This window comes from Arachis duranensis, chromosome 9 (assembly GCF_000817695.3).
Source record: "Arachis duranensis cultivar V14167 chromosome 9, aradu.V14167.gnm2.J7QH, whole genome shotgun sequence".
In the NCBI taxonomy this organism is placed as follows: Eukaryota; Viridiplantae; Streptophyta; class Magnoliopsida; order Fabales; family Fabaceae; genus Arachis; species Arachis duranensis.
Window position 1 is genome coordinate 3,372,387 of NC_029780.3, and position 23,874 is coordinate 3,396,260.

Genomic DNA, 23,874 nt, shown 5'->3' on the forward strand with positions numbered 1-23,874 from the left:
TAATCTTTTTGTCTCTTGCTTCTCTCTCTCTTAGACACATGACTTATATCATGTTTTCCTCTGCTATAAAAACCCCTTCAGTTCCCCACACCTTCCATATCATATCATTACCTAACCCTTCAGAAAATCAAATATAATATATAGTCCTCTGTCTCCTCTCAATTCCCAATTGTTCCTGCAATGGAGAGAAGCCAACCAAGGAGGCAAGTTGCTGCCATGAAACAATCCCTTTTTGATCAGGTTCTTAACATCTATATCTTCTTGTCTTGCATAATCTAATGACTCTGTTTCTATACATATATAATTTATGATAACATATCAATAAGTCGCACATTGTCTAAAATTAAAAGCCTGATAATCTTTATAAGTGTAAGGTAATCTCTGACTCTTAACTTGGTTTTTGGAATAAATTACACCCACTTAAGAGAAATTAAACGCACAACAAAAAACATGATTGCAATACCAATGTATAAGAGATCACTAAGAAATTTTATCATATATATTGTTCTGTTATTAGTTTGAGTTGAATTTTGAACATTAGTTTTGTGTATGTGTAGGGATTATTGGATGAACAATTTATCCAGTTGGAAGAATTATCAGATGATGCTAATCCAAACTTTGTTGAAGAAATTGTCACCCTTTATTACCGTGATTCATCTCGCCTTATCTCAAGCATAGAGCAAGCACTGTAAGTTAACTAATTAATTAATAATATTGCTTTTATCATTTTCTTAATTATTACCTGCTTTTAAGAAAAATGTATAAAATGTATATTATTGTTGCTTCATTATATTCATTCTTGTGCTTATCACTATTATTAGGAAGGAGAGACACACATTGGATTTCAACAAACTGGACACACTTATGCATCAGTTCAAAGGAAGCAGTTCAAGGTAAATTATTGTGCGAAAATATTAGAGAGATAATATTTAAAGTTATCTTATATAATATAATATTTATAATTTTATATCTATAATATTCGTAATTATATATTTATTACGTCTAGAATTATATAATTATTTTAGTGATAATTAATAAATATTAAATAAGATAAATTTAAATTATTTGAGCTGATTTTTTATTAGAAAAAGTATAGGTAGACAATGAAAATACTAAATAATGTGAACAATTGATAGATTGGATGTTCATTTTATTAGGTATACGGATGATTATTTTAATATTAAAATTTAAGTGAATAATTTAAAGGTGTAGTATATTTTTATTTGATTGATAATTGTTCATATTATTTAAGATAGTCATTGTTTACTTAGAACTCCTTTTTTATTATCTCTCAAACATGATTAATTACTATATTTATTATTAATTATTATAATAAATTAAGTTGATTAATATTAAAAAGTATCATCAAGTACATACTATTGTGTTGGCTTTATCACAACAAAGAATCTTAATCATATAATTAGACTCATTCTCTTTTTTTGTAATGGTTTGTAGCATCGGAGCCAAAAAGGTGAAAGCAGAGTGCACTCTCTTTAGGGAATATTGTAGGACAGGAAATGCTGAAGGGTAATGTATCTTTCACACAAGTTTCCTATATATCTTATGTTAAAAAAATAGAAAAGTATGAGGAGCCAATGAAATATTTATACAATGTGTACAATGGAGGTTTATGGAGTATTAGAGATATAATTATTAGTGTTATATTTTCTCATCAGCTGAAGCTTTTGGGATGAGTGGTATCATGACATGGTATTAAAGAGCTAGCATTTAATTATTGCTTATATATGCCTTTTTTTAAATTATTTATTATTATATACAAGATATGGCATTTTCCACTTACCTAATTTGTAAATTATCCTAAGTAATAATAGTAATGTTATTGTGTGAATATTCAGATGCATGAAGACCTTCCAACAATTGAAGAAAGAATATGCTTCACTTAGAAAGAAACTTGAAGCTTATTTTCAGGTTAGTATATGTAAGTGGGTTATATGTAAAATATAATATTACTAAAAAAATATATTGTAATTCATATTGCTAAGAAAATTATATTTAAATGAAATATGGGTCAAAATAATATCTTACCCATAATATCATTAATGTTGTTAATTGAATTTTTTTTTTTTTCAGTTGGCTAGGCAAGCCGGACCCATGGAGACAGCATGTCGTCCAAAATAAAAACCAATTGTGTTGCGCGTATATTAATAATCAGTCATATGTAGAAATATGTATATCGAAAATATATGAAATAAAATATGTAAATATACATAAATATATGATGACTGGTTTTTAATGTACATATAATATTTTTGAATAAAAAAGAAAAAGATCAACCAAGAAAATCAGGAGATGACAAGGGCAAATGCAATTGGTGAATTTTGTAACATAAAAAAGCAAAAAAAAAAAATCACCAAGAAGCTAAGAGTAGGAAAGTGATGTTGGCTCCTCTAGATATTTGGTTTTCCAAATATCAATTTTGTTTTCGAATGTTGTAGGAATCTTGTTCTTGTACTTTATACTATACTATACTATATATATACATGGTATTATAATGTAATATTATTCCAGCCTGGAAACTATGCTAATGTCATCCAAATAGTCTTCAAAGTGATATTTTCTTTCTTCTTTTATTTTCTGGAGACAAAAATTTCGTATTATTTTGTTTTCTCTTGTTAACGTAATTTCATTGATTAGAAGTGCAGATCATTTGTAGTATTGTGTTGACTTAACTAAAAACGGCCAAGTAATATAACAGTATTCCAGTAATTTATTGATCAACGACAAACCCTTAAATGAAGTTTAGATATACGATATATTAGTTTTTGGTTTGTTGGGCTGGAAAGATAACCTGAGCAACAAAAACAGTAGTTTTTGTCCAGGTCAAAGTGAAGGTGCTTAATTATACCAAAAACAAAAAAAAGTGAACGTGCTTAAAGAATTAACAATTCCAAAAACAAATTAAAGCCCATGATTATTCATGATCTAATTGTCAAGATACCATTTTGGGAATTATTTTAGCCCAGAGACTAAGCCCAAACTTGGGATGTATTAGGTGTCATCTCGTTCATATTTTATTTTTAATTAATTAATAAAATATTAANACATATTTAGTTTATTTAATTAATGTTGCTTTCTAGTTTTTTTATAACTAAATTAACCCTTTAAAATTCAATGTTAAAAGTTAAAACTTTGTTTAGGACAAATAGCTTATAAAAATTTTCCTTTTCCTTATTAATTAAATCCAAAAAAAGAAAAAAAATTCAAAATGTGTTTAGATAAGAGTATAAGACATTTGGAAGAATGTACTTTTAAAAGTATTCTTAAAATATTTTGTTTGAATATTAATAAGAATATTTTATAAAAGTACAAATTTATATACAATTATTTTTATATAAAATTGATAATTAAAAATTATTATTTAATATATTTAATTAAATTATTATCTAATAATTTTTATCTATTAATTTCATACGATGATAATTGTATATATATATATTTACCATTTACAAAATTCTAAGTATTTTTATGAAATATTTTATTTCATTTAAAATGATAATTTAAAATACTCTCTCTCTCTAATGAGAGAATAAAATCTCAAAAACAGATTTCTTTCTTACAAATTTATTAATAAAAAATGAAAAATTTTAAAATCAAACTTGTCATAGATAAAATTTTTTATTCTATACACAAACAAAATGTTTTAAAATTATATATATATATATATATTTAAATTTCAATAATTTAATTACATATCATTTAAAGTTCTTCAAAATTTTAAAATCCTCTATCTAATCCCAAACACAATCTCTAATTAAATTTCATACTAAAACCCTCCAAGAAATACTTTATACAAAATCCAAATTATTAAAAAAAAAGAAAAGAAAGAAAACCTGAAAACGAAAAATAGAGCTTGTTAGAGATCGTACCGTACCGACTACCGAGCTGCTTTCATTCGCAGTTCTCAACAACACTCCGACGAACAAAACCCACTTCCCATTCTTCTTCTTCTTCTTCACTATCTCTTATCGATTCATAGATTTCTTTGTACATTCTTCAGATTCTGCTTCTTCCAATTCTCCCCGTCGTCTTCACATTCTGTACATTATTCTACCCCCATTATAATTCTTGCACCAATTTTCAGTTTTGCAATTTTGGGTTACTCTTACAACTTGTTATTATTACTTTCTGCGAGCTTTATGTTTCGGAATCAAGTTTTGTCGTTGATTATTATTTTTAGGGTTTACCTCTGTTAAGCTTGAATTTCAAATTTTGAAGATAATAGAAGGAACTTTATAAGAACAAGAAGAAGAATAACCAGATAACCTTAGCGATATTTAAACCTAGATAGTGTGATTTTTGTTTTGGGAATTTAGTTGAGTTGAGCTTTTTTGTTGTGTGTGAATTTTTGTGGTGATTGAAATTGAAATTAGGAATGGCCTCTTACAGGCCCTTCCCTCCGCAATCTAGTCAAAACCCTAACCATCAGTATAATCAGAATTGGAGTGGTGGTTATGGTGGTGCTGGTGGTGCTGGTGGAGACCCTTCTACTTCAAATTCATTCCCTCCACAACCTTATAACCAAATGCCCCCAAATTCAAATTTCCATTCTCATGGTGGGGGTGCTGCACCACCACCTCCTCCTCCTTCCCATCACCCCTACCCTTATCCACCACCTCCACCGCCACCACCCGAAAATTCATACCCGCCTCCACCTCCACCACCGCCTTCTTCACATGGTGCTCCTATGTATTACCCTTCTAGTCAATACTCTCAGTATGGGCAGCAGCCACCTCCACCACCTCCCCCTCTGCCTCCATCTTCGCCTCCGCCGAGCAATTCTATCCCACCTCCACCCCCTCCACCTTCCTCGCCGCCTCCTCCTCCTGCTTCAGCTCCTCCCCCGCCGCCACCAAAGGATGAGAGGCGGATGCATAGCCGAGATAAAGGGCCGATAAAGGAAGGTTATGAGCATTCAAATCATGGAAATCCTCATAAACAGCAGAAGCCTTCTGCTGTTCCTCCAATGCCAGGGAAGAAGCCGAACGGGGTGCAGGGGAGGGTTGAGACAGAAGAAGAGAGGAGGTTAAGGAAGAAGAGAGAATTTGAGAAGCAGAGGCAAGAAGAGAAGCATAGGCAGCAGCTGAAGGAATCACAGAACAGTGTCTTGCAGAAGACTCAGATGATGTCATCTGGGAAGGGGCATGGTTCGGGTTCGGTTGCAGGGTCTCGAATGGCAGCAGAGAAGAGAACTACACCCTTATTGAGTGCGGAGAGAATTGAAAATAGGTTGAAAAAGCCAACAACATTTTTGTGCAAAATGAAGTGAGTATGTAGATTTTGCTGTTGGTGGATAAATAAATTTCTGATTGGATATGAGAATCTCGAATTATGTATGATTGTGTTGTCTTTAAGAATCCTTTGCTTTTTCTCAATTGAGTTACATTATTCAGTGTTACTGATGATTCATAAGCAGACAAATGGATTGTTGTTGTGGATGATCCTAAATCTCCTCTAGTGTTTACTTCAAATACTGACTCAATTTTAATGTGTATTCTCATTTAAGATTCCGAAATGAACTTCCAGATCCAAGTGCACAACCTAAGCTTATGGCGTTCAAGAGGGATAAAGATCAGTATGTACATTTGCTGCTCTCTTTTACATTTATAGAAATTCGATCCTATTGATGAGATAATATTGATTTGTGTTGTGCTACTTTCACCTATCCAATAAGTATATATATTTTTTTCAATTAAGTGATAAATGTTCTCAAGTGTGGGAGGAGACGAAGAGGACTACCCTTTCTCAGTTGAGAGAGCTGGAAAACATCTAAGTTATTGCAACATTTATAGACATGATGTATAATAGTGAGGTACTTTTTTGGATATGCCCTGCAAGTATATTGCAACTTACAAGGACATACTTCGTGGGAGCAGTGATTCTTGGCAATCAATGAAAGTCAAGGGTTGATAATTTGATCTATTGATTGTCATGTAGCCACTTTTAAACATCTAAATTATACATAATTTTCACCAATTCTTTAGGATTTACTTTTCTTAACTATCATATTCTAGTCGTCTGTCACTTGATACTTCCATTCCCTGTATGCTTTCTGGGATAGAGGTTGATGAAGCATGGTTCTCCATTTGGTTGATAGAGTGTTAGAGACATGGGGAAACTGGGGATAAGCTAACAGTGGTTAATTTGTAAATGGCCAAGCTCATCTTCTGTTTTGTTGGGCTTACTTGTAAAGTTGTAAGATACCCATTGTCCAAGAAGATATGATGTAAGGATGGAAATTGTTTTTTTTTTTATTTGTAAGTCTTAAAGATTTATGGTGATGTATTATCTATTAGGCACTGATTTTTGTTTCAAAATAGTACTTTAACAATTAAGTATACTTGTGCTAATGTGTGTACTTTTGGAAATTTTATCTGCATTGCCCAGATATACGAAATATACAATCACGTCGCTGGAGAAAATGTACAAACCCAAACTTTTTGTGGAACCAGATCTTGGGATTCCTCTGGACCTGCTTGACCTCAGTGTTTATAAGTATTATTCCTAACCCCTTTAATAATTTTGCATACTTCAATGACATGCTGAATCAGAAGGTTTGATGAACTCTTTTATTCGCCTCTCAGCCCTCCCAGTGTCAGACTACCTCTTGCTCCAGAAGACGAAGATTTGTTGCGAGATGATGTTGCGGCTACTCCTATAAAGAAAGACGGCTTAAAAAGAAAAGACAGGCCTACTGATAAAGGTGTAGCTTGGCTTGTGAAAACACAATATATATCTCCCCTCAGCATGGATTCAACAAAACAGGTAACACACGTATATGTAAATATGATGATGCATTACTCTCTCTATGCACAATAGTTTATGAACATCCTGTTGTAGTCTTTAACCGAAAAACAAGCTAAGGAGCTGAGAGAGATGAGAGGAGGCCGCAGCATGTTGGACAGTCGTAACAGTAGGTATGCATATACCAGTTGATCCATCTGAGTAATTTAAATTTTGTAAGGTATTTTTGACAAAGAAATTAATATGTGAAAGATAATTATATTTCACAATTATTTTTGAATTCTCTCATCATTTGAAGCAGCTAAGTCACGCCCTGTTCATGCAACCAACAAATCTTTGTATCCTGTTGAGGTTTTGCCTTTGTTACCTGATTTTGATAGGTAAGGCACCAGATATACGCGAGATTATTACTTATCCTGCCAAGCTATTAATTTGTTATTTTTAAGAATGTAGAGTCTTAGTTTTTCATACTAGAAGGAAGACCTGCTATATGACATTATATCTTATCATATTGATTGAGCTGCCTTCTATACTACTTTGCAGGTATGATGAACAGTTTGTTATTGCTGCATTTGATAATGCTCCTACAGCTGATTCAGAAATGTATAGTAAGTTGGACAAATCTGTTCGCGATGCCTGTGAATCAAAGGTAAGCTGTGTTGCATACTTGTATGGATGATTTACATTCATAATCAATTTCTGTGTTTTTATTTAAAAAAATGTTCATTTTCGTTTCAAGTTTAAAATCTGGAGAAAGGCTGATCAAAAAATTAAAATAGCACATATGGCAATATAGAAAGCAGTTATGCCTTTACTGCAACTGTTTGCAACCTTGTGTCTTGTTAAATTGTTCTCGTGGTTTTTTAATGAATACTTAGTGTTGCCTGGAATTGACTTTTGAAGTAATCCTCTAATGTTTGTTTATTTGGTAGGATTAGGAGTGTTATATTCTTGTTATGGTTTCATTGGTAGGATTAGGAGTATTGTATCACTGTTATGCAATTGAAGAGAACTCTTACTATTTGTTGTATGCAGGCACTTATGAAAAGTTATGTTGCAACCGGCTCAGATCCTGCAAATCCTGAGAAATTTTTGGCTTACATGACCCCAACACCTGGACAGGTATGCATTACATTTAAATATGGATTTCAATTTTGAAATGCTCATTCTTTTTATTAACAGTTTTGATTAACTTTTTATTTCTGTACTTTGTGATGGCAGCTGTCAAAGGATATATATGATGAAAATGAAGATGTCTCATATTCTTGGGTTCGCGAGTATCACTGGGATGTATGTGGCAAGATTTTCATAGTTAAAAGAGTGAAATCACATCATGATTTGGTTTTAAATTTATATAGCTAATTTAAAATTAACTCCTTTTTAAAAATTTTTTTCATTTCGAACTAAGCTGCCAATTTTTCATTTTTTGGTCTCAATAGGTTCGGGGTGATGATGCAGATGACCCTACAACATTCCTAGTTGCATTTGATGAGTCAGAAGCACGTTATGTGGTATTTTATGGAACCAATATCGCTTTCTCAACTAATAATAGTTTATTGGTTTTCTCTCTGTTTAAATTGAGTTTCACATGCAGCCTCTTCCAACAAAACTTGTTTTAAGAAAAAAGAGGGCTAAAGAGGGAAGATCAAGTGATGAGGTCGAGCAATTTCCAATACCTGCAAGAGTGACTGTACGGCGGAGGTCAAGTGTTGCAGCAATTGAGCGAAAGGATTCACAGGTATGGCACTGAATTTTTGTTTAAGCTTGTCACTGCATTAATTAGAATTTGCAAAATAATTTGCTATATATCAATGATGCTTTGAAGGTTTATACAAGTTCGAAAGCCAGTACATCAAAGAGAAGGGGTCTAGAAATGGATGATGATCTTGAACAGCATCATCGACACAATTATCAATCTAGTGGAGCTGAAGATGACATGTCTGATTAATTCTTTTATGCAAATGCTACTGTCTTTAATGCAAACTTGCTCATCAAAGTAGTGGCTGGTTGGCGGCAGATTGCGCCGATGGCCGAGTTTGTAGAAGTGTTGCTGCTTCGCTGAAGGAAAACCAATGACAAACCCCCTTTTTTTTTCATGTTCGTTTTTAACCCAATTCACTGGATATACTTTCAGATTGTAGGAAGCTTTTAAAGTTAATATAGAATTTCATTTTAATACAACAAAAAATAGAAATTTTTGAGAAACAATTATATGTAAAAATAAAAAAAAGGAGAAAAAGGCATGTCACTGCTCTGAATGCTTTTTTCACTTGGTGAACACTGAACAGCTTTAAGCTTTTGCTTGCCAGTGAATGTGTTATTTTGGCATTTATCAGTTCTAGGCTTCTAGTGTTGTAGCATTCTGATTCTAATGCAGATTTTAGCAGTTTTTGTTGCTGTTGTAGATTATGATATTTTGACACCCTAATTAGTAATTACCTTAAGTACATGAGATGAGCTCAAGTCATAAAATTTTTGTTTTGTATAAATAACTTGAGTGGATGAATGGTTTTTAACATGAAATCTCACAACTAGCATATGTGGGCTTTAAAATATGATAGCTGACAGGGCATAATAATGTTGTTTAATAATCTATATATTCAATTTATCTAGTGGAACTCAGGTAGTGTTTGTTTTCGTCAATAAAATTGGGATTTAGTATTGCGTTTTTGGGATATAATATTTCAATTTTTTCAGTACATCTAGAAAGTGGAGAAATAAGGGATTAAAATTTCTGTGGTTGGAGAAGTGGAGAAATAAGGGATTAAAATTTCTGTGGTTGGAGACTAAAACTTTAATATTTTTTTAACGACTAAAGATATTTTGATAAATATATCCCTATTATTTTGAACTAAATAAAATATTAAAATATAACACATCTTGTATATTTTACATCAAACATAATACATAGATTTAATTTAGTCTCAGTTTTTCGATTTTTATCTCTCATCTAAGTTTTGTTTGAAATTTTATTAGATAGAAAGATAAGTATGAAGTTATCATATTTAAAGAGTATTTGGCACATTAACTAGTAAAATAATTGCTAATTATTAAGTTATGTTAACAAAAATTTTCAAGAAAATGATCATATTTAAAATTTGTTATATAATTTATAAACTTTAATGTAATATTTGAAAATTTACCGGTTAGATGGTCATTCTGATAGTTTTATAGTTTTCAATTTTCATAGAGGTGTGATGATGACCACTTGAAATATAATATGGATAATTTTGAAATATGTTATTCTAATATCAAACATCTACTTAAAGTAAGCTCATACTTGATTAGGTGTGGACACAGCCTCATTCTTAAAAGTAGCTTTGTTTCTTAAATTTGAACTCATGACTCTGTCACAGGCTCACAAGTCACAACATACTAGCTAGAAAAGAAGAAAGGGGAAAACTGTAATATCAATATCTATATGATAAAGGCAGAACATAATTCATAAAATACAACATTAGAAGCCAATGCACGTTTTTAGCAAGCATTCCCCCCAAGTATACATTTGTGCTTTTGTCCCATTAGACGAATTGGATGCCAATATAAACCAGCAAGTACATATCAAAATTTTTCTAATGAGAGAACTTATTTGTTTACTTAGATTTTTGACATTTTCATATTTCATTTCAATTCATCACAAGAAGCTTCTTCCAGCAGGTCAAGGAACCCTTTTGGAGCATCCTTTTCAACTGCCGGCAACTTGGGTTGAAACCCATAACTTGATGCTGCCTCAAACTTAGTCCATAGTTCCTTCTTCAAAGTATTTTCACCAGGATGTTTACCTGTTCGGAAAGTGCTTTGAGGTTCGCGCCACATCGGAGTGTTCTCAATACGTGATAGGCCGTGACCAACCTCATCTTTCAATTTGCTTATTTGATGGCTAAGAACCAAGTCAGATATCTGAATAGATGACTCATTATCAGCATTCTCCATGTCCATTGATTTCTCATCAAGTGGCTCCAGCAGAACACAGGATTTCGGGGGTGAGGTAAGCCAGCATGGTGATGCTTCTATTATTTTCTTTCCAATTCCTGACTTAGGAATCTTCTGTGTTTCTTTGACCTCTGGAGATTTTAATGCCAAACCCTGTAAAGCATCATTACCACTACTAGGAGACTCAGAATCCTCTGAATCACTATAATGAATCCCAAGAGGAAATGGAGTGGACTTGCGAGACTTTATGTCACCAAGATGATGGATTTCAGATATAGGTTCAAGCAAGACGCAAGATTTTGGAGGTGACATTCTAAAACGCGGAGTCATCATAACAAGTATGGAGCTATCCCTTTTGGGCTCTTGATTATTTGCTTCTTCATTTGCAAGAGAAGGGGCAGGCTTAGCTGGAGTTGACTTCACTACAACACTGTCCAGCAAATCATTCATATTTCTAGAGACGGCTAAAAAGGTTGATGTCCCAACATCATTGGTGGAAGCCAATTTATTGAACTCCGATTTTGATGGTTCCCGGAATTTAGATGATAATTTCTTTGATATTGGAAGGGGTGTGAGCATGAACATTTGTCTACCTCTTTGAATAGTACAGTTGGCATGCCACGAAACAAGGGGAGAAGGAGAGATCAGAGAGTCCATTGTGGGCTCTTCGAGACTCTCACTGACATTGCTCTCATCGCTATCATCGGAAGAAACTGAATTACCCTTCAAAGCTTGAGGCGGTTTACTTTTGAGCTCTACAGAGGGCGAAGAAAGCACATTTTGAAACCTGGTCACCCAAGGCTGCATTTGGAAACAACAAACCCCCAGCATTCAGTTTTGAAATATGAACAGAAACAAGAGTATAAAGTGCAACAGAAGATAGAGCTTTGACCTTCAAAGATGAATGCATATCAGACAAGAAATCGGAGAAACACTTGATTTCTTTTCTCCCCTCATTGCTTAAATTCTTGACTTTGAATGCTTGAACAACAAGCTCATCAACCTGCTAATCCAAATTCAACCCATTGATTCATGTGTTGTTCTACTGTAACCAAGCGTAAAATGCCAAATTGTAATTAAATAAACAAATCACTTGGATAGATGAACTGTGTTCCTATCAAATTGAGCAGGACAAAATAAAAATCAGCTTTGAAACTCCTCAGGAAGTTAGTATACTCAATCGTACGGTTCCATACGTTTTGTGAATAGCAAAAATTAACATCGAAAGAGCATTTAGGCTATAACAACTAAACTCAATTTTTTTGAGTAACGAACTCTCCATGAATTTTTCCCCTTCATCCCTAGGGCTCAAACTCAAAAGTCAAAACCACTAGAAAGGGAACAATCTCGCCTACGATTCATTCGAACAAGCCAATGTCGGCATATTACAACAATTAACAGATTCAAATCAAACTAATTAAGAGGGATTAAGTAAACTCTACCATTTCCTAAAGCTACTAAGCAAAAAGCATAGAATGTTACAGCATAAAGCAAAAGCAGTTGTGAAATGAATTGAATTAGGGGGAATGGAAGGTACCTGATGGAGAAGTGAAGAGAGATTGGACTGAACCAGAAGCAAGTGATCGAGAGCGTTGTCCTCCTGTTCGTCCTTCAACGATTCACCGCCATTCGAATTCTCGGATTCAATCTTCTTATTGTTCTTCTTCATCTTCATCTTCATAGTAGTTGTTGGTGGTGGTGCAGTGCGATTATGATTGTTCGATAAATCAGTGAGAGGGTTCCTGGCCTTCATCATTGTCTTCTTCGTTCTCTCTTTTTTGAATTTTCACCAACGGCCAACGCGGCTTTCAATTCATCAAACTCATTCCCCGTTTTTACTATTTTGCCCTTCACTCTATTATGATATATTATCTACTATTTTGCCCTTAAATATTTTGTAATTGATCTATAGATTTTTAAGACAAAAATAAAGGCAAATTTTGCAATGTACTTGTAATATCTTAAAGGGGAAAAAAAGTATCAAGCACTTGAACAAATTTTGCGAGCGCTATCTTAAAAGGACAAGACAAAACACAAAGGTAATAAATTAAGATAAATTATAAAAATTTAATTTATTTTTATTTTTTATTAAAAAAAATTGAAAAAAATATAATAATAAAAATATAATTATAAAAAATTAATAAAAATAATAATAAAAAAATAAAAATAAATTGTATCTTTGTATTTTTTTTATTAAGATAGATACAAAATACACTATTTTAATGTCTCTAGATATAATATTTGTCCATGTCTTATCTATCAAATACAATTTTATATTCGGTATTCGTGTCTATAAACATCGCAACCTATAAACAAGTCATTAACAAAATAAAAATCATGTCTAATATTGTAATTTTTATAGATTAATTTGATACTTTCTTTGTTAAGACTTTTAAGTTTTAAGTTCTTCACAAATTATTTTCTTAAATTTACTTTATACTTTATTTTCTTTAAAGACTTATATATTTGTTGCAGTTTTTTAAAAACTTACTTTTTTTTATTGCTTGTTGGGTTACCAAAATGATACGTATTCACGTGTTGTTTTATATATTTTGTGTATATAAAAAATATTATGTATATATAAGAAATAAGTTATCAAATCAATTTTTATATATAGATACATATATTATTTTATATATTTTTAACGTATATTTTATACAAATAATATTAATTTTTTGTATACCCATATATTTGTTTTTTTTATATGGATTTTGAAGTATTTTAGACAACCAACATTTTTGATAATACCATTAGCCTTTATTTAAATCTCTTTACTTTAAATTTCCAGTTACTAAGATAATTTTCATCATCACAAAATGAAAGCAAAAGTAAACACTACTAGAGAAGAAAAAATGCAAGGGATCAAAGAATATAAACATGCATAGATTAATGTCAAATTACAACATCCAGTATCATTACAAACCCAAGATTAATATTTTCCTTCCTTAACATCATCATCATAATATATCCTTAGTTACATCCAAAATTTTCTAAATATTGGAAACCATGATATATATGTATAATTGTATATAGCTTAAGCTAAGACATTCATGAAAAATAAATGGCCAAAAATAAGATATTGACCCACTATAGGTCCATAATCACAGGTAGGTATCTACTATGGACACATAATTATCAACCAAAAATATATAAAATAAAATAAAACAAAATAAGGAGTATAGGGCAGGATAAAGATTAAAAAAAAACAGAAATCCTGTTGAAATGGTGAGTGAAAGAGTGAGATATGTTGAGTGTGTAAACTATCTATCTTCCCTGAACAAGGCCACTAAATACTTGGCTATTCCCTGCCAGAGTTGCTTCCCATTCAATTGAAGAAAGAAGAATCTGTGAGAGAGATATCACAACTTGTTTCATGTCCGGCCGTAAGACCGGATCGTCGTCCACGCATTGCTTCGCCAGCATGGCCATCTAGCACACACCCCCCAAAAGAACAAGAAAACAGTGAGTCTAAACTCCAAAGTAATTAGGTCCTTTTTTGTTGTACAATTTTTGATCCAAGTCCTTATAATTTAAACAATTCTAACTAAGTCACCTTATACTGTATAAACATTTTTCCATTTTTCAACACTAGAGGGACTAGATTGAAAACCATCTATACAGTACAAGGATTTGACTATAAATATTTAAAGCTAAAAGAGCCTAATTGAATAATGTCCTATATATTTTTCTTGGTTAAAATATCAAAATATCCTAAACCATATTCATAATATGTGAAAACGGATAAACTAACCAACCTTAAATACACAATCATGGGGATACAGATCCATCATATTTGGGTCAATATAATCTCTCATGTTTGACATGCTCACGGAATCCGGCGAGTTCCTAAGGACTGCCAACATCTGCAATTTGACCAATGTTAAGGCGAAAGTCCAACGAAATGCTGCGGCAGTGTAAATATGATAGCATGATTTCATAATTCAAATGCACAAAGTACATTGCAGCCAAATTTTGAATATAAAATGCAATACATGACTATATGATGAGGTCATAATCATGAGTACTCTTAATAAAATTTTCCGAAAATCAAGGCCTGACAATCGAAAATGCTATGTGCACACAGAAAATCATCCACCATATATTCGTCTATAAATACATGTGTAGTTTAATATGCATGTTAAACTATAAGTCACAAAGATGCCTTATAAGCTGAACTTACCACAGAAGCCAGTGAACGCCTATCTGGATTTTTGGACATCGTTCCTTCTGTTCGAATAATGGCCTCCCTGCCCGATATGATCTCGAAAAGGACAACACCAAATGCATAGACATCACTCTTTGTTGTTGCAAGGCCATCACTCAAGTATCTGTAGAAATTTTTTAAGCAAAATGTTTTTATTTTAGTTCTCTTACCCTACAGGTGTAAATTGGAAAAATTGTTAGGGAAAAATACATACTCTGGTGCAAGATATCCATAAGTACCAACAACTTTGGTTGTTGAAACTTCACCATCATTTGTTTTTCCAACAAGTTTTGCTAACCCGAAATCCGAAATCTAAAGAAAAAGAGGGAGAGATATGAGACTCAACAAATGCAAGTAATTTAGAAATGATGGAAGGATGTCTAAAAATGGTTAGTACCTTTGCTCTAAAGGAAGCATCGAGCAAAATGTTGCTCGTCTTGATGTCCCGGTGGACATAATGAGTCTTAGTGTGTTCATGTATATATTCAAGTCCCCGAGCGGCATCAAGAGCAATTTGGACCCTCATGATCCAAGAAAGTGGGGAATGACCTAGCAAAACAAAAAAATGATCACAACCACCGTCATGAACGAATGATACAAAGCATGCCAACTTGGCAATCTTGACACCAATTTTAAGCCTCATATTTTGAAAAATGCAGTGTGTTTCTCTGAATAACAACAAAACTAGGAATTTCATTCAACCACTTCAACATAATATGTCAATCTTTCCCTTTCAACTTTCTCACATTATTACTCCATAAGATCAAATGAGACAAAGACAGAACAAGATGAACAATAGGACAAACAAATAATTTTAGGATTCAAAAGAGTGCATTCAAAAATTAGCATTAGTTCAACACATTAACCTATTTGGAAAACTTCCAATGCCATTGCATCTCATCAATCATCACAATGAAACAGACAATTGCTGTAATTAGCATGGTTCCAAAATTACTCCAAAGAAGAATCACACGCCAAAACATAGATGCATAATCTTAATCTTACCCTTATTTTGAGGATCATGCAAATGACTTCTAAGTGAACCCTTTTGAGCATATTCATAAACAAGGAAAAGCTCATCCTGACTAGCTGCATAGCCGATCAATTCTACCTTGACAAAATTAACCAAAGATCCAACTCAAACTTTGGGAATAAACCAAGCAATTGATTCCAAAACTAAAGCATGCATTTATTTGGGTTAGAAAATATTACCAGATTAGCATGATGGACCTTGCATAGAACTTTCATCTCTGACATGAATTCTTTTGTTTTCATAGCAGTCATTCTTTTGATAGCAACTTCCTATAAGAATTCAAGTACATATAGATATAGTATGAGTAAGATACTAGTCTCATTCTACAATTATAATTGACTTGTACAACCGCGAACCTGATCCCGAAGAAGGCTATAGTAAACAGAACCATAGGTACCATGACCAAGTAGATTTGAATCAGAGAAACAGTCAGTTGTGGCGAAAATCTCTTCATATGTAAAAACTACAGGCTTATCCATGTCAAACACATCAGGGCCAAGAGCTGCAATCGAAAAGGGTGAATCTATAAATTCTATTTTTAAACAACAAATCATTCATTTTGGCACACAGATATAATGAAGAACCAAGTTATGAGAAAACCAAAGGTGACGCATCCAAGCGCAGGATTGCTTGCATTTTGGAAGTTAACAGTGTTGGAAACCAAAAATGCAAGTTCATCAAATAATGAAAACTGAAAAATAAGTTGTTGCTTTTATAAGTTGAATAACAGTGCAAGTTAACTTTGAGCTTTATCAAAACAATTCAAATTTAACTACCAGCCAGAATGACTGAATAAGCATGCATGCTAATTATACAACACCCTGAAGAAATGAGCTTTTTCACACCTAGAGCTTCCAGGCATTCAGATAAACATGCATCCTCGTATTCAGCATGTCATTTTATTTTGATAATACTTGTGGAGTGTGTGCATGTACATGTAGGTACTTGAAACAGAAACTATGCATATTCAAGCTCACTAAGCAGTACATGAAAAAAAAGTACATGAAGCTGAAATCTTAGGTACAATATAAGACTTGAGTTAGAAGATATGGTTACTTGAAACTTTGGGAACGGTAATCGTGTGATTACTGGATTCGGCATCAGTTTGCTTCTGTTCTACAGTTTTGCCACATATATACCTCCCAGAACCACAGAAAAAACTTGGATTTCTAAGAATATGGAACTTATGAGATATCTTCCCCTCAGCATCTTTTTCATTACTTCTGGCTTCAGAGCGACAATTTGATGACTTCAGAGAAACACAGAGAACTATGCCTAATAACACCATAAAAAGACCAACCCCTGAACCCCCAATGATCCATCCGTAAGGTACATGAGCCTTACGACCGACTTGATCACCTGTAATAAATGAAATTAGAGATTGGAGGAAAAGCACTTCTCACCAAAATTAGTACAAGACACTTTTTGTACTTATTTTATTTATCATTTAATTTTTGTGATAAGATTCTACACAAGGCTTATGGCATCTCAACTTACTCAAAACCACTATCCAAATAACCAAACCCACCACAACTTATGTAGAATCCCTCACAAGACCTAAACTTCGTGTTAGATTTAGACAATGAAGCCATTAAGATAGATTTATTTTATTTGAAGCAAAGTGACTTATAACTAGGCATATGCATCCACATGATTAAATTTTCCTTCCACAATTTTGAAGTTTAAACAGAAAGAATTGGGTATCAATGTAAACTAAAAAAGCACAAGACAGCAAACAGTATGCCTGCAATCGAAACCTTAAGTTTAACATCTCTATCGGTTTAAGAATCGACAAGACAAGTGACAAATAGACTGTGAAATCCTAGCTTAAGTTAAAAGGAAAAAAGAACAATTTTCCTTGTCATAGTATGTGCTGATCCATACCTGAGATATTCTCAACAGATGGGGCGGGAACAGGAGCTGGAGGAGCAGTATTGTTAATGGGATAAGGATCACCCGGAGCTGCAATTCAATCAAACAGTTCAAAATGCAGTCAGGATTAGGATTGCATAATTTTATTGCATTTCGTATATGCAATTCGACATTGGTTCAGTACTAACACTAAGGGTATGTTTGGCAGTTACTGGACAAAGATGAAGTGGATAAAGACATAAGGTCCATGTAATTGTACACATCAAATTCATCCAAGAAAATTCCCACCACAATGTTAATCCCCCACCCCAACCCCACTCCAAATGAAGTTGCTCTTATTTAACAATCAATTTTGTTACATAGACACATAAACTTCAAAGTTAACACATCTCATCTGCTGGTGGTTGCATGACCTGTCTTGAAATCAGTAATCAATCCTACTACCGATAACAGTAATCGATCCCTTCGAAATGGCAGCTCCTCTAACGGGGTAAACCGTTAAACCGTTGGCCATGGGATCCTTCCCACCTAACAACCAACTATGCTAGGCCTCTGTGGTTGAAATCCCTTTCTCTAAAAGCACTAAGTCACTACAATTGAATTAGTATTCCCAAATCCCAATTATAAAACTCCCATCTATGGCTTCATTTAAAGAAGCCCTACTTTCATATTCTATCTGCATAATGCAATATAGAACCAAACACCAATCTCAAACAGATATTCACATACATAAATATGCTGCAATACACAATCACCTTAAAAAGCAGTAAGGGATTTGAATAGGATTCAACAGACTAACCTGAATCAAGAGGTATATAATAAACCGAACCAACCGTGACATTATCAGGATTACCAATGCCATTCACACTCTCAATGTTATCCATACTAACCCCAAATCTACTTGCCAATGATTCAACACTGTCACCATCTCTCATAACATAACTCATCAGATAGTTCCACAAGCCACTAGAGCAGCCACAGAACAACCTCAAAGACACAACAGCACCATTCTTAGCCCTCCTTGTTGTGTTTGGAGGCAAAGCAAGACCATCATAAGCATCCATAACCAAATCATACACATACCCTTGATTGGATTTCACAGTAAAAGTGGTGTTAGACACATACTTCCTGAGGCCATAGGCACAAGAACAGTTCTTCCTTATGAACACATAGTCCCAACCACTATCCTCAACAGTGATGTCACCGGGTAACACATCAAACATGCTTTGAATCACAGCTAAGCTTTGGTTCTGTTGAGGCTTAAAGGCCAAGAAAGAGGTGCAGACACGGCCTGTGTCCGTACAACCCAATGGTGTTGTTGTGGTGTTGTAGCAGCTGATGCAGTGAATATGAAGAAGCAGAAACAGAAAGAACCTCAAATGGGGTATCCGTACAAGAACCATACTTTGCTTTTTAGCAAATCAAAGACTGGAACTTTGGGCAAAAGGGTCACAGAATATAGCAAGAAACTAGAATCAAAGTGAAATCAAGGGGATGCAAAAGAAAAAAAAAAGAGCTTGATCCAAGAGTAAAACTTAGCTCAAACTAAAAGAGACAACTTTATCCAAGTTTGAAGGAAAATCATTGACAATAGTACAACTAGAACAGAAAAAATTCAACCAAAAGAAAAAGAGAATAAAAATAATCCATATATTAAGCAGAAATAGTAGGAACCAAGCAATAAATAAGAGTGCTCTGAAGAAGAAGAAGAAAGGAATGAAGAGAGTGAAAACATAATAATAGCATTGGAGTATTTTAGAGAGGAAACTGGTTAGTGTTACTGAAAAACCAAAACAGTAAAAAGAAGAAAACGACATCAAAATCCTTCAGAAAACACCCACCTGGTCGACACGCTACACTAAATATTATTACCACTTCTGTCCTGTGTCATGTCTCCACTACGAATTTTTTTATTTTAATAAATAATTAATTATAATAATTAACGAAATAAATATTTTTTTCTTATTTCATTTACACTATAAATAAGATAATTTTGCATATATATCGATTATTTTGTAAACGAGATAAGACAAATAGATACAAAACGTGTATATCTTGTATCTAGTTTACACTATAAACGAGATATATATTTTTAAAAAAAATTAAAAATAATAAATATTAACATTAATATTTTTTATTATTTTCAATTTTTTTTTTAAAAATACATGTATCTCGTATCTCGTTTGCAGTGTAAACGAAATAGATATACGATTTGCATCCACTTGTTTTATCTCGTTTACACTATTTTACATACAAAATTATCTCGTTTACACGATAATATTTTTTAAATTATTTATTTTGATAATTATTATAATTAATTTATTTATTAAAATAAAAAATCCCTCCAAATACCAGTTAAAATAGTAAATATTCTTTTGGTCTTTTAATCCGTCTTGATAACGATGATTAAAATCCTAATACTTAAATAAATTATTAAATTTATTACTTAACTAAAATTAAATATATTAAATTATGGATGATATTTTATGTATAATTGTTTTCATATAAAATTAATAATTAAAAATTATTAAATATGTTAATATGTTATGAAAATAACAGCACATGAAATTTTTATCTAAATTATCTAACAAATAATATGACCAATCACTTAAAAAAATACTAAACACATTAAATGATATTTTAATAATTTGTTATGTTTTTTGTTCAGTCTTTTTGAGAAATATAATTATTTTTTAAGATAAAATATATTTTTTGTCGTTAAAGTTTGATAAAAATTTTAAAAATATTTTTAAATTTTATTTTGTTTTAATTTTGTCCAATAGTTTTCGATTTGCATCAAATATATTCTGACGGCTAATTTTTTAAAAAATTTAAAACCAATTTAACAACAATTTCATAAGAACAATCTTTACCCAAATAAATTAAGTATAATTTTCATACATTATTGTTAGATTGATCTTAATATTTTTTAAAAATTTAGTTCTCGAGAATATATTTAATACAAATAAAAATTTTTTAAGATAAAATTAAAATAAAATAAAACTGAAAAATATTTTCAAAACTTTTACTAAATTTTAGAGATAACAAATATATTTTACCTTATTTTTTATTTTGCTATGATCTTATTTTAAGTATAAGAGATATATAAGTCATGATTTGTGAAATATGCAAACATTATGCAAACCATAGGTTCAGAGCACATGATTCTTTTATATATTCAAAATATAAAGAAAATGTAAATTCAATTAGCATAATATATTATTTAATCTTATATCTCGTTTATCTATAACATTATTTATTTATTATATAATCCTTTCTAACACGCTTTGACTGTACCACCCTTCTTTATAATCAAAGTACAAAACGATGAAAAATATTGACGTTAAGTTTCGCTAAAGGCCACGAAAATGACAATAAAAAATAATTTATTTGTTTTCTAAATTGCTATCCAGATAATTTCTTTGGCTATTAATTCATTTAATACAATATAATTTGTACTTTCAAAGTACTAATTCAGCTCATTAATTCACTAATAAAGATCATTTAATTTGATTCAAAGGTCAATCGAATATGTACATGTTAGAAGATTTTTTCTTTTATTGCAATGTATTGAAAAATATTAATTGTGTATGGCAATGAGAATATGAGATATTTTTGGGTGTGAGGGGTAAAATGGGAAATGAAAAAAGTGACGGAAAAGAAAAGGCATACAAAGAAGAAAGAGCTGGCAAAGGAAAAAGACAGTTTAGTCAATGGGGTCCATACAAAAAACTCGCCGATAAATTGTCAAAATATCGAAGATCCCAGTCAATAATTCGTTGACCTTCTTTCTCTTTGACTTTCGAAAACCGACATAAGTAAAGAGGAGCTCCTCCTTTACCATTTTTTTTAGGAGGCCACTTACATAAAGACACAAAAAATGTCTTTTTTTAAAGACATTCATACGTGGCATAATATGATTGGATATTTTTATTAAACCGGTTAATAAGTTATTTTTTAATAATTCAAAATAAAATCGGTTTATTAGAGAAAAATAATAAACCTAATTATTCGTATTATAATTATTAGATTCGGTTTGTTCCGATCAATTTACACAATATAAACCAAATTATATTTAAATTTTTTATAAAAAGACAAATATATCCTTAATTTTTTATTTTACAAACATCTAAATCTCTAATAATTTAAAAATACAATTAAATTCCTATTAAAAAAAAATTCTAACCCTAATCCCTTATCCTGCCCAAGCCCAAATTCAAGGCTAACGGTGAAATGGTGAAGTAATTTGCAGCCTCCTGGGATTCTCCCAAACTCACTCGATCATGCTCAAACCTGGAAAGAAGGGATGTTCTCGGTGATACAATTCATCAATTTCCAGATTCAAAGTCGCAATCTTTCGAGAATTTACAGGAACTTACAGCAGGTAAAGTGGCTGCTAATCTTAAAAGCCCCAGGTCTGTGATGACTCACTGCAGTGCTGATAGAGTTATGTTGAGAAGGCATTCCTCAAGCCAAGTTCTTCCTTATGGAAGTAAGAGACTTTGGTGCAAGATGTTTCTCTGGAGCCATAGGAACATACATAGAGCTATTTCAAGCAAATCAACACAGGTGAATCCTGGTGTGGCTGTAACGCACAATCCATACGGGTACTCTTCCGACACCCTTGAACCGAAGCACAAGCAGTCACCAGGAAATGTGGAATGGTAAGTAGTATTGTATTCCATTCATTACGATTAATCACACGAAACCTTACCAGTTACCAATTACGAACGTGAGTGTGATTCAGAAGAGAGACGAGAGGATATTTCGGTTGAGTAAGAACAAGGCTTCTTCGAAATCTGCAGCTGATACAAGATTTGAGTTCTGATTCTCTCATTTTAAGGCTCTTCAGGTAATTTAATTTAATTTTTATTTTTCCCTTATTCTTCCATTTACGTTGATAAATGCTAATGCAATAGTGTGTGAAGTAGAGTTCTGTTTTTGTTTTTTTTTTTCACGTTAGCTTAATACGCTTAGTATGTTCGCAATTGTTGATTCGCGGTGATGAACTAATTATGCGTTTGGTGCGGAATTTGCAATGCAAACCTCAGAATCTTAGATCCTACTATTGTAATTTGGAAACAGCGAAAACTAGTGCTTTATTTGTTGAATTTTATCAAAGAAGAGGAAATTTATTATGTGAAGAAGTTTAGTATTTTGGAAATGGATGATAATTAATTAAGGTGAACTAAAGTGAAGTTGTTCTGTTGAGGTATAATATAGAATCCTTGAGACTTGAATGTTTTATCAAATGCAAGGGTGTTCTAAGAGGCGGCGCAGAGGTGGCAGTGAAGCGAATATCACAAGAGAATGACGGCGTGAGAGAGTTCCTAGCAGAAATTTCAAGCCTTGGAAGATTGAAGCAGAGAAACTTGGTTGCTCTGAGAGGATGGTGCAAGAAAGACATGGGAAATTTCTTGTTAGTTTATGAATACATGGATAATGGGAGTTTGGATAAGAGAGTGTTTTGTGATGAGAGCATGATGCTGAACTGTGAAGAGAGAATAAGAAATATCAAAGGTGTGGCCTTTGCTGTGTTGTATTTGCATGAAGGTTGGGAAGAACAAGTTCTGCATAGGGACATCAAAGCCAGCAATGTGTTACTTGATAAGGATATGAATGGAAAGCTTGGAGACTTTGGATTAGCAAGAATGCATAGCCATGGCCAAGTTGCTAGCACAAGAAAGTTGGTTGGAACAGTTGGTTACATGGCTCCAGAAGTGATCAAGACCGGACAAGCCTTGACTCGCACGGATGTGTTCATGTTTGGAATCTTGATTTTAGAGGTCATGTGTGGAAGGAGGCCTATGGAAGAAGGTAAGCCACCTCTTGTGGAGTTTGTGTGGGGACTAATGGTTAAAGGGGAACTAATGAATGCACTTGATGAGAGGTTAAGTGCTAAAGGAGACTTCAATCTGCAACAAGTTGAGAAGGTTCTTCAGTTGGGATTGTTGTGTGCATACCCTGAACCAAAATCAAGACCAAATATGAGACAAGTTGTGAGTATTTTAGAAGGGAACAATGAGGGAGGAGAAGAATCAGAGAATGAGAATGCGGATACTTGTTTGCT

General features: G+C 32.7%; 5 protein-coding genes across 6 annotated transcripts in view; 3 read left to right on the plus strand and 2 right to left on the minus strand.

Moving 5' to 3' along the window:
* The first annotated feature begins 109 nt into the window (after nt 1-109).
* Nucleotides 110-2,662, plus strand: LOC107463946 (histidine-containing phosphotransfer protein 4). Its single transcript, XM_016082846.3, has 6 exons — nt 110-240; nt 558-688; nt 822-893; nt 1,456-1,527; nt 1,857-1,929; nt 2,092-2,662. Exons 1-6 carry the CDS (start codon nt 181-183, stop codon nt 2,137-2,139), a joined length of 456 nt encoding a protein of 151 aa, XP_015938332.1. The 5' UTR covers nt 110-180; the 3' UTR covers nt 2,140-2,662.
* Nucleotides 2,663-3,828: 1,166 nt separating this feature from the next.
* Nucleotides 3,829-9,011, plus strand: LOC107464047 (protein PAF1 homolog). The gene is given in 11 exon segments (XM_052254058.1): nt 3,829-5,283; nt 5,525-5,593; nt 6,406-6,513; nt 6,603-6,783; nt 6,859-7,142; nt 7,306-7,411; nt 7,798-7,884; nt 7,984-8,052; nt 8,202-8,273; nt 8,357-8,500; nt 8,588-9,011. Coding segments are annotated over 11 exon segments (2,133 nt in total). The 5' UTR covers nt 3,829-4,393; the 3' UTR covers nt 8,711-9,011.
* A 1,152-nt stretch (nt 9,012-10,163) lies between these two features.
* On the minus strand, nt 10,164-12,515 carry LOC107463947 (uncharacterized). Of its 2 annotated transcripts, none has more exons than XM_016082847.3 (3): nt 12,233-12,515; nt 11,588-11,698; nt 10,164-11,496 (listed from the first exon to the last, which is right to left on the minus strand). In XM_016082847.3, the coding sequence occupies exons 1-3, from the start codon at nt 12,449-12,451 to the stop codon at nt 10,384-10,386; spliced, it is 1,443 nt and encodes a 480-aa protein (XP_015938333.1). In that variant the 5' UTR covers nt 12,452-12,515; the 3' UTR covers nt 10,164-10,383. The 2 variants fall into 2 exon arrangements, with proteins under 2 accessions (XP_015938333.1, XP_020987754.1); XM_021132095.2 differs by having other exon boundaries at nt 11,588-11,701.
* Nucleotides 12,516-13,581: 1,066 nt separating this feature from the next.
* LOC107464066 (lysM domain receptor-like kinase 3) lies at nt 13,582-19,482 on the minus strand. Its single transcript, XM_016082970.3, has 11 exons — nt 18,604-19,482; nt 17,817-17,894; nt 16,989-17,291; nt 16,289-16,434; nt 16,112-16,201; nt 15,905-16,010; nt 15,297-15,448; nt 15,114-15,211; nt 14,876-15,023; nt 14,451-14,558; nt 13,582-14,124 (listed from the first exon to the last, which is right to left on the minus strand). Exons 1-11 carry the CDS (start codon nt 19,205-19,207, stop codon nt 13,960-13,962), a joined length of 1,998 nt encoding a protein of 665 aa, XP_015938456.1. The 5' UTR covers nt 19,208-19,482; the 3' UTR covers nt 13,582-13,959.
* A 2,744-nt stretch (nt 19,483-22,226) lies between these two features.
* The window catches only part of LOC107463865 (L-type lectin-domain containing receptor kinase VII.1-like), a 4,000-nt gene continuing 2,352 nt past the window's right edge, over nt 22,227-23,874 (plus strand). Inside the window, exons 1-3 of the mRNA XM_052253938.1 lie at nt 22,227-22,468; nt 22,768-22,828; nt 23,063-23,867. Coding sequence (XP_052109898.1) covers nt 22,227-22,468; nt 22,768-22,828; nt 23,063-23,867 — 1,108 coding nt within the window. The remainder of the gene's footprint in view (nt 22,469-22,767; nt 22,829-23,062; nt 23,868-23,874) is intronic.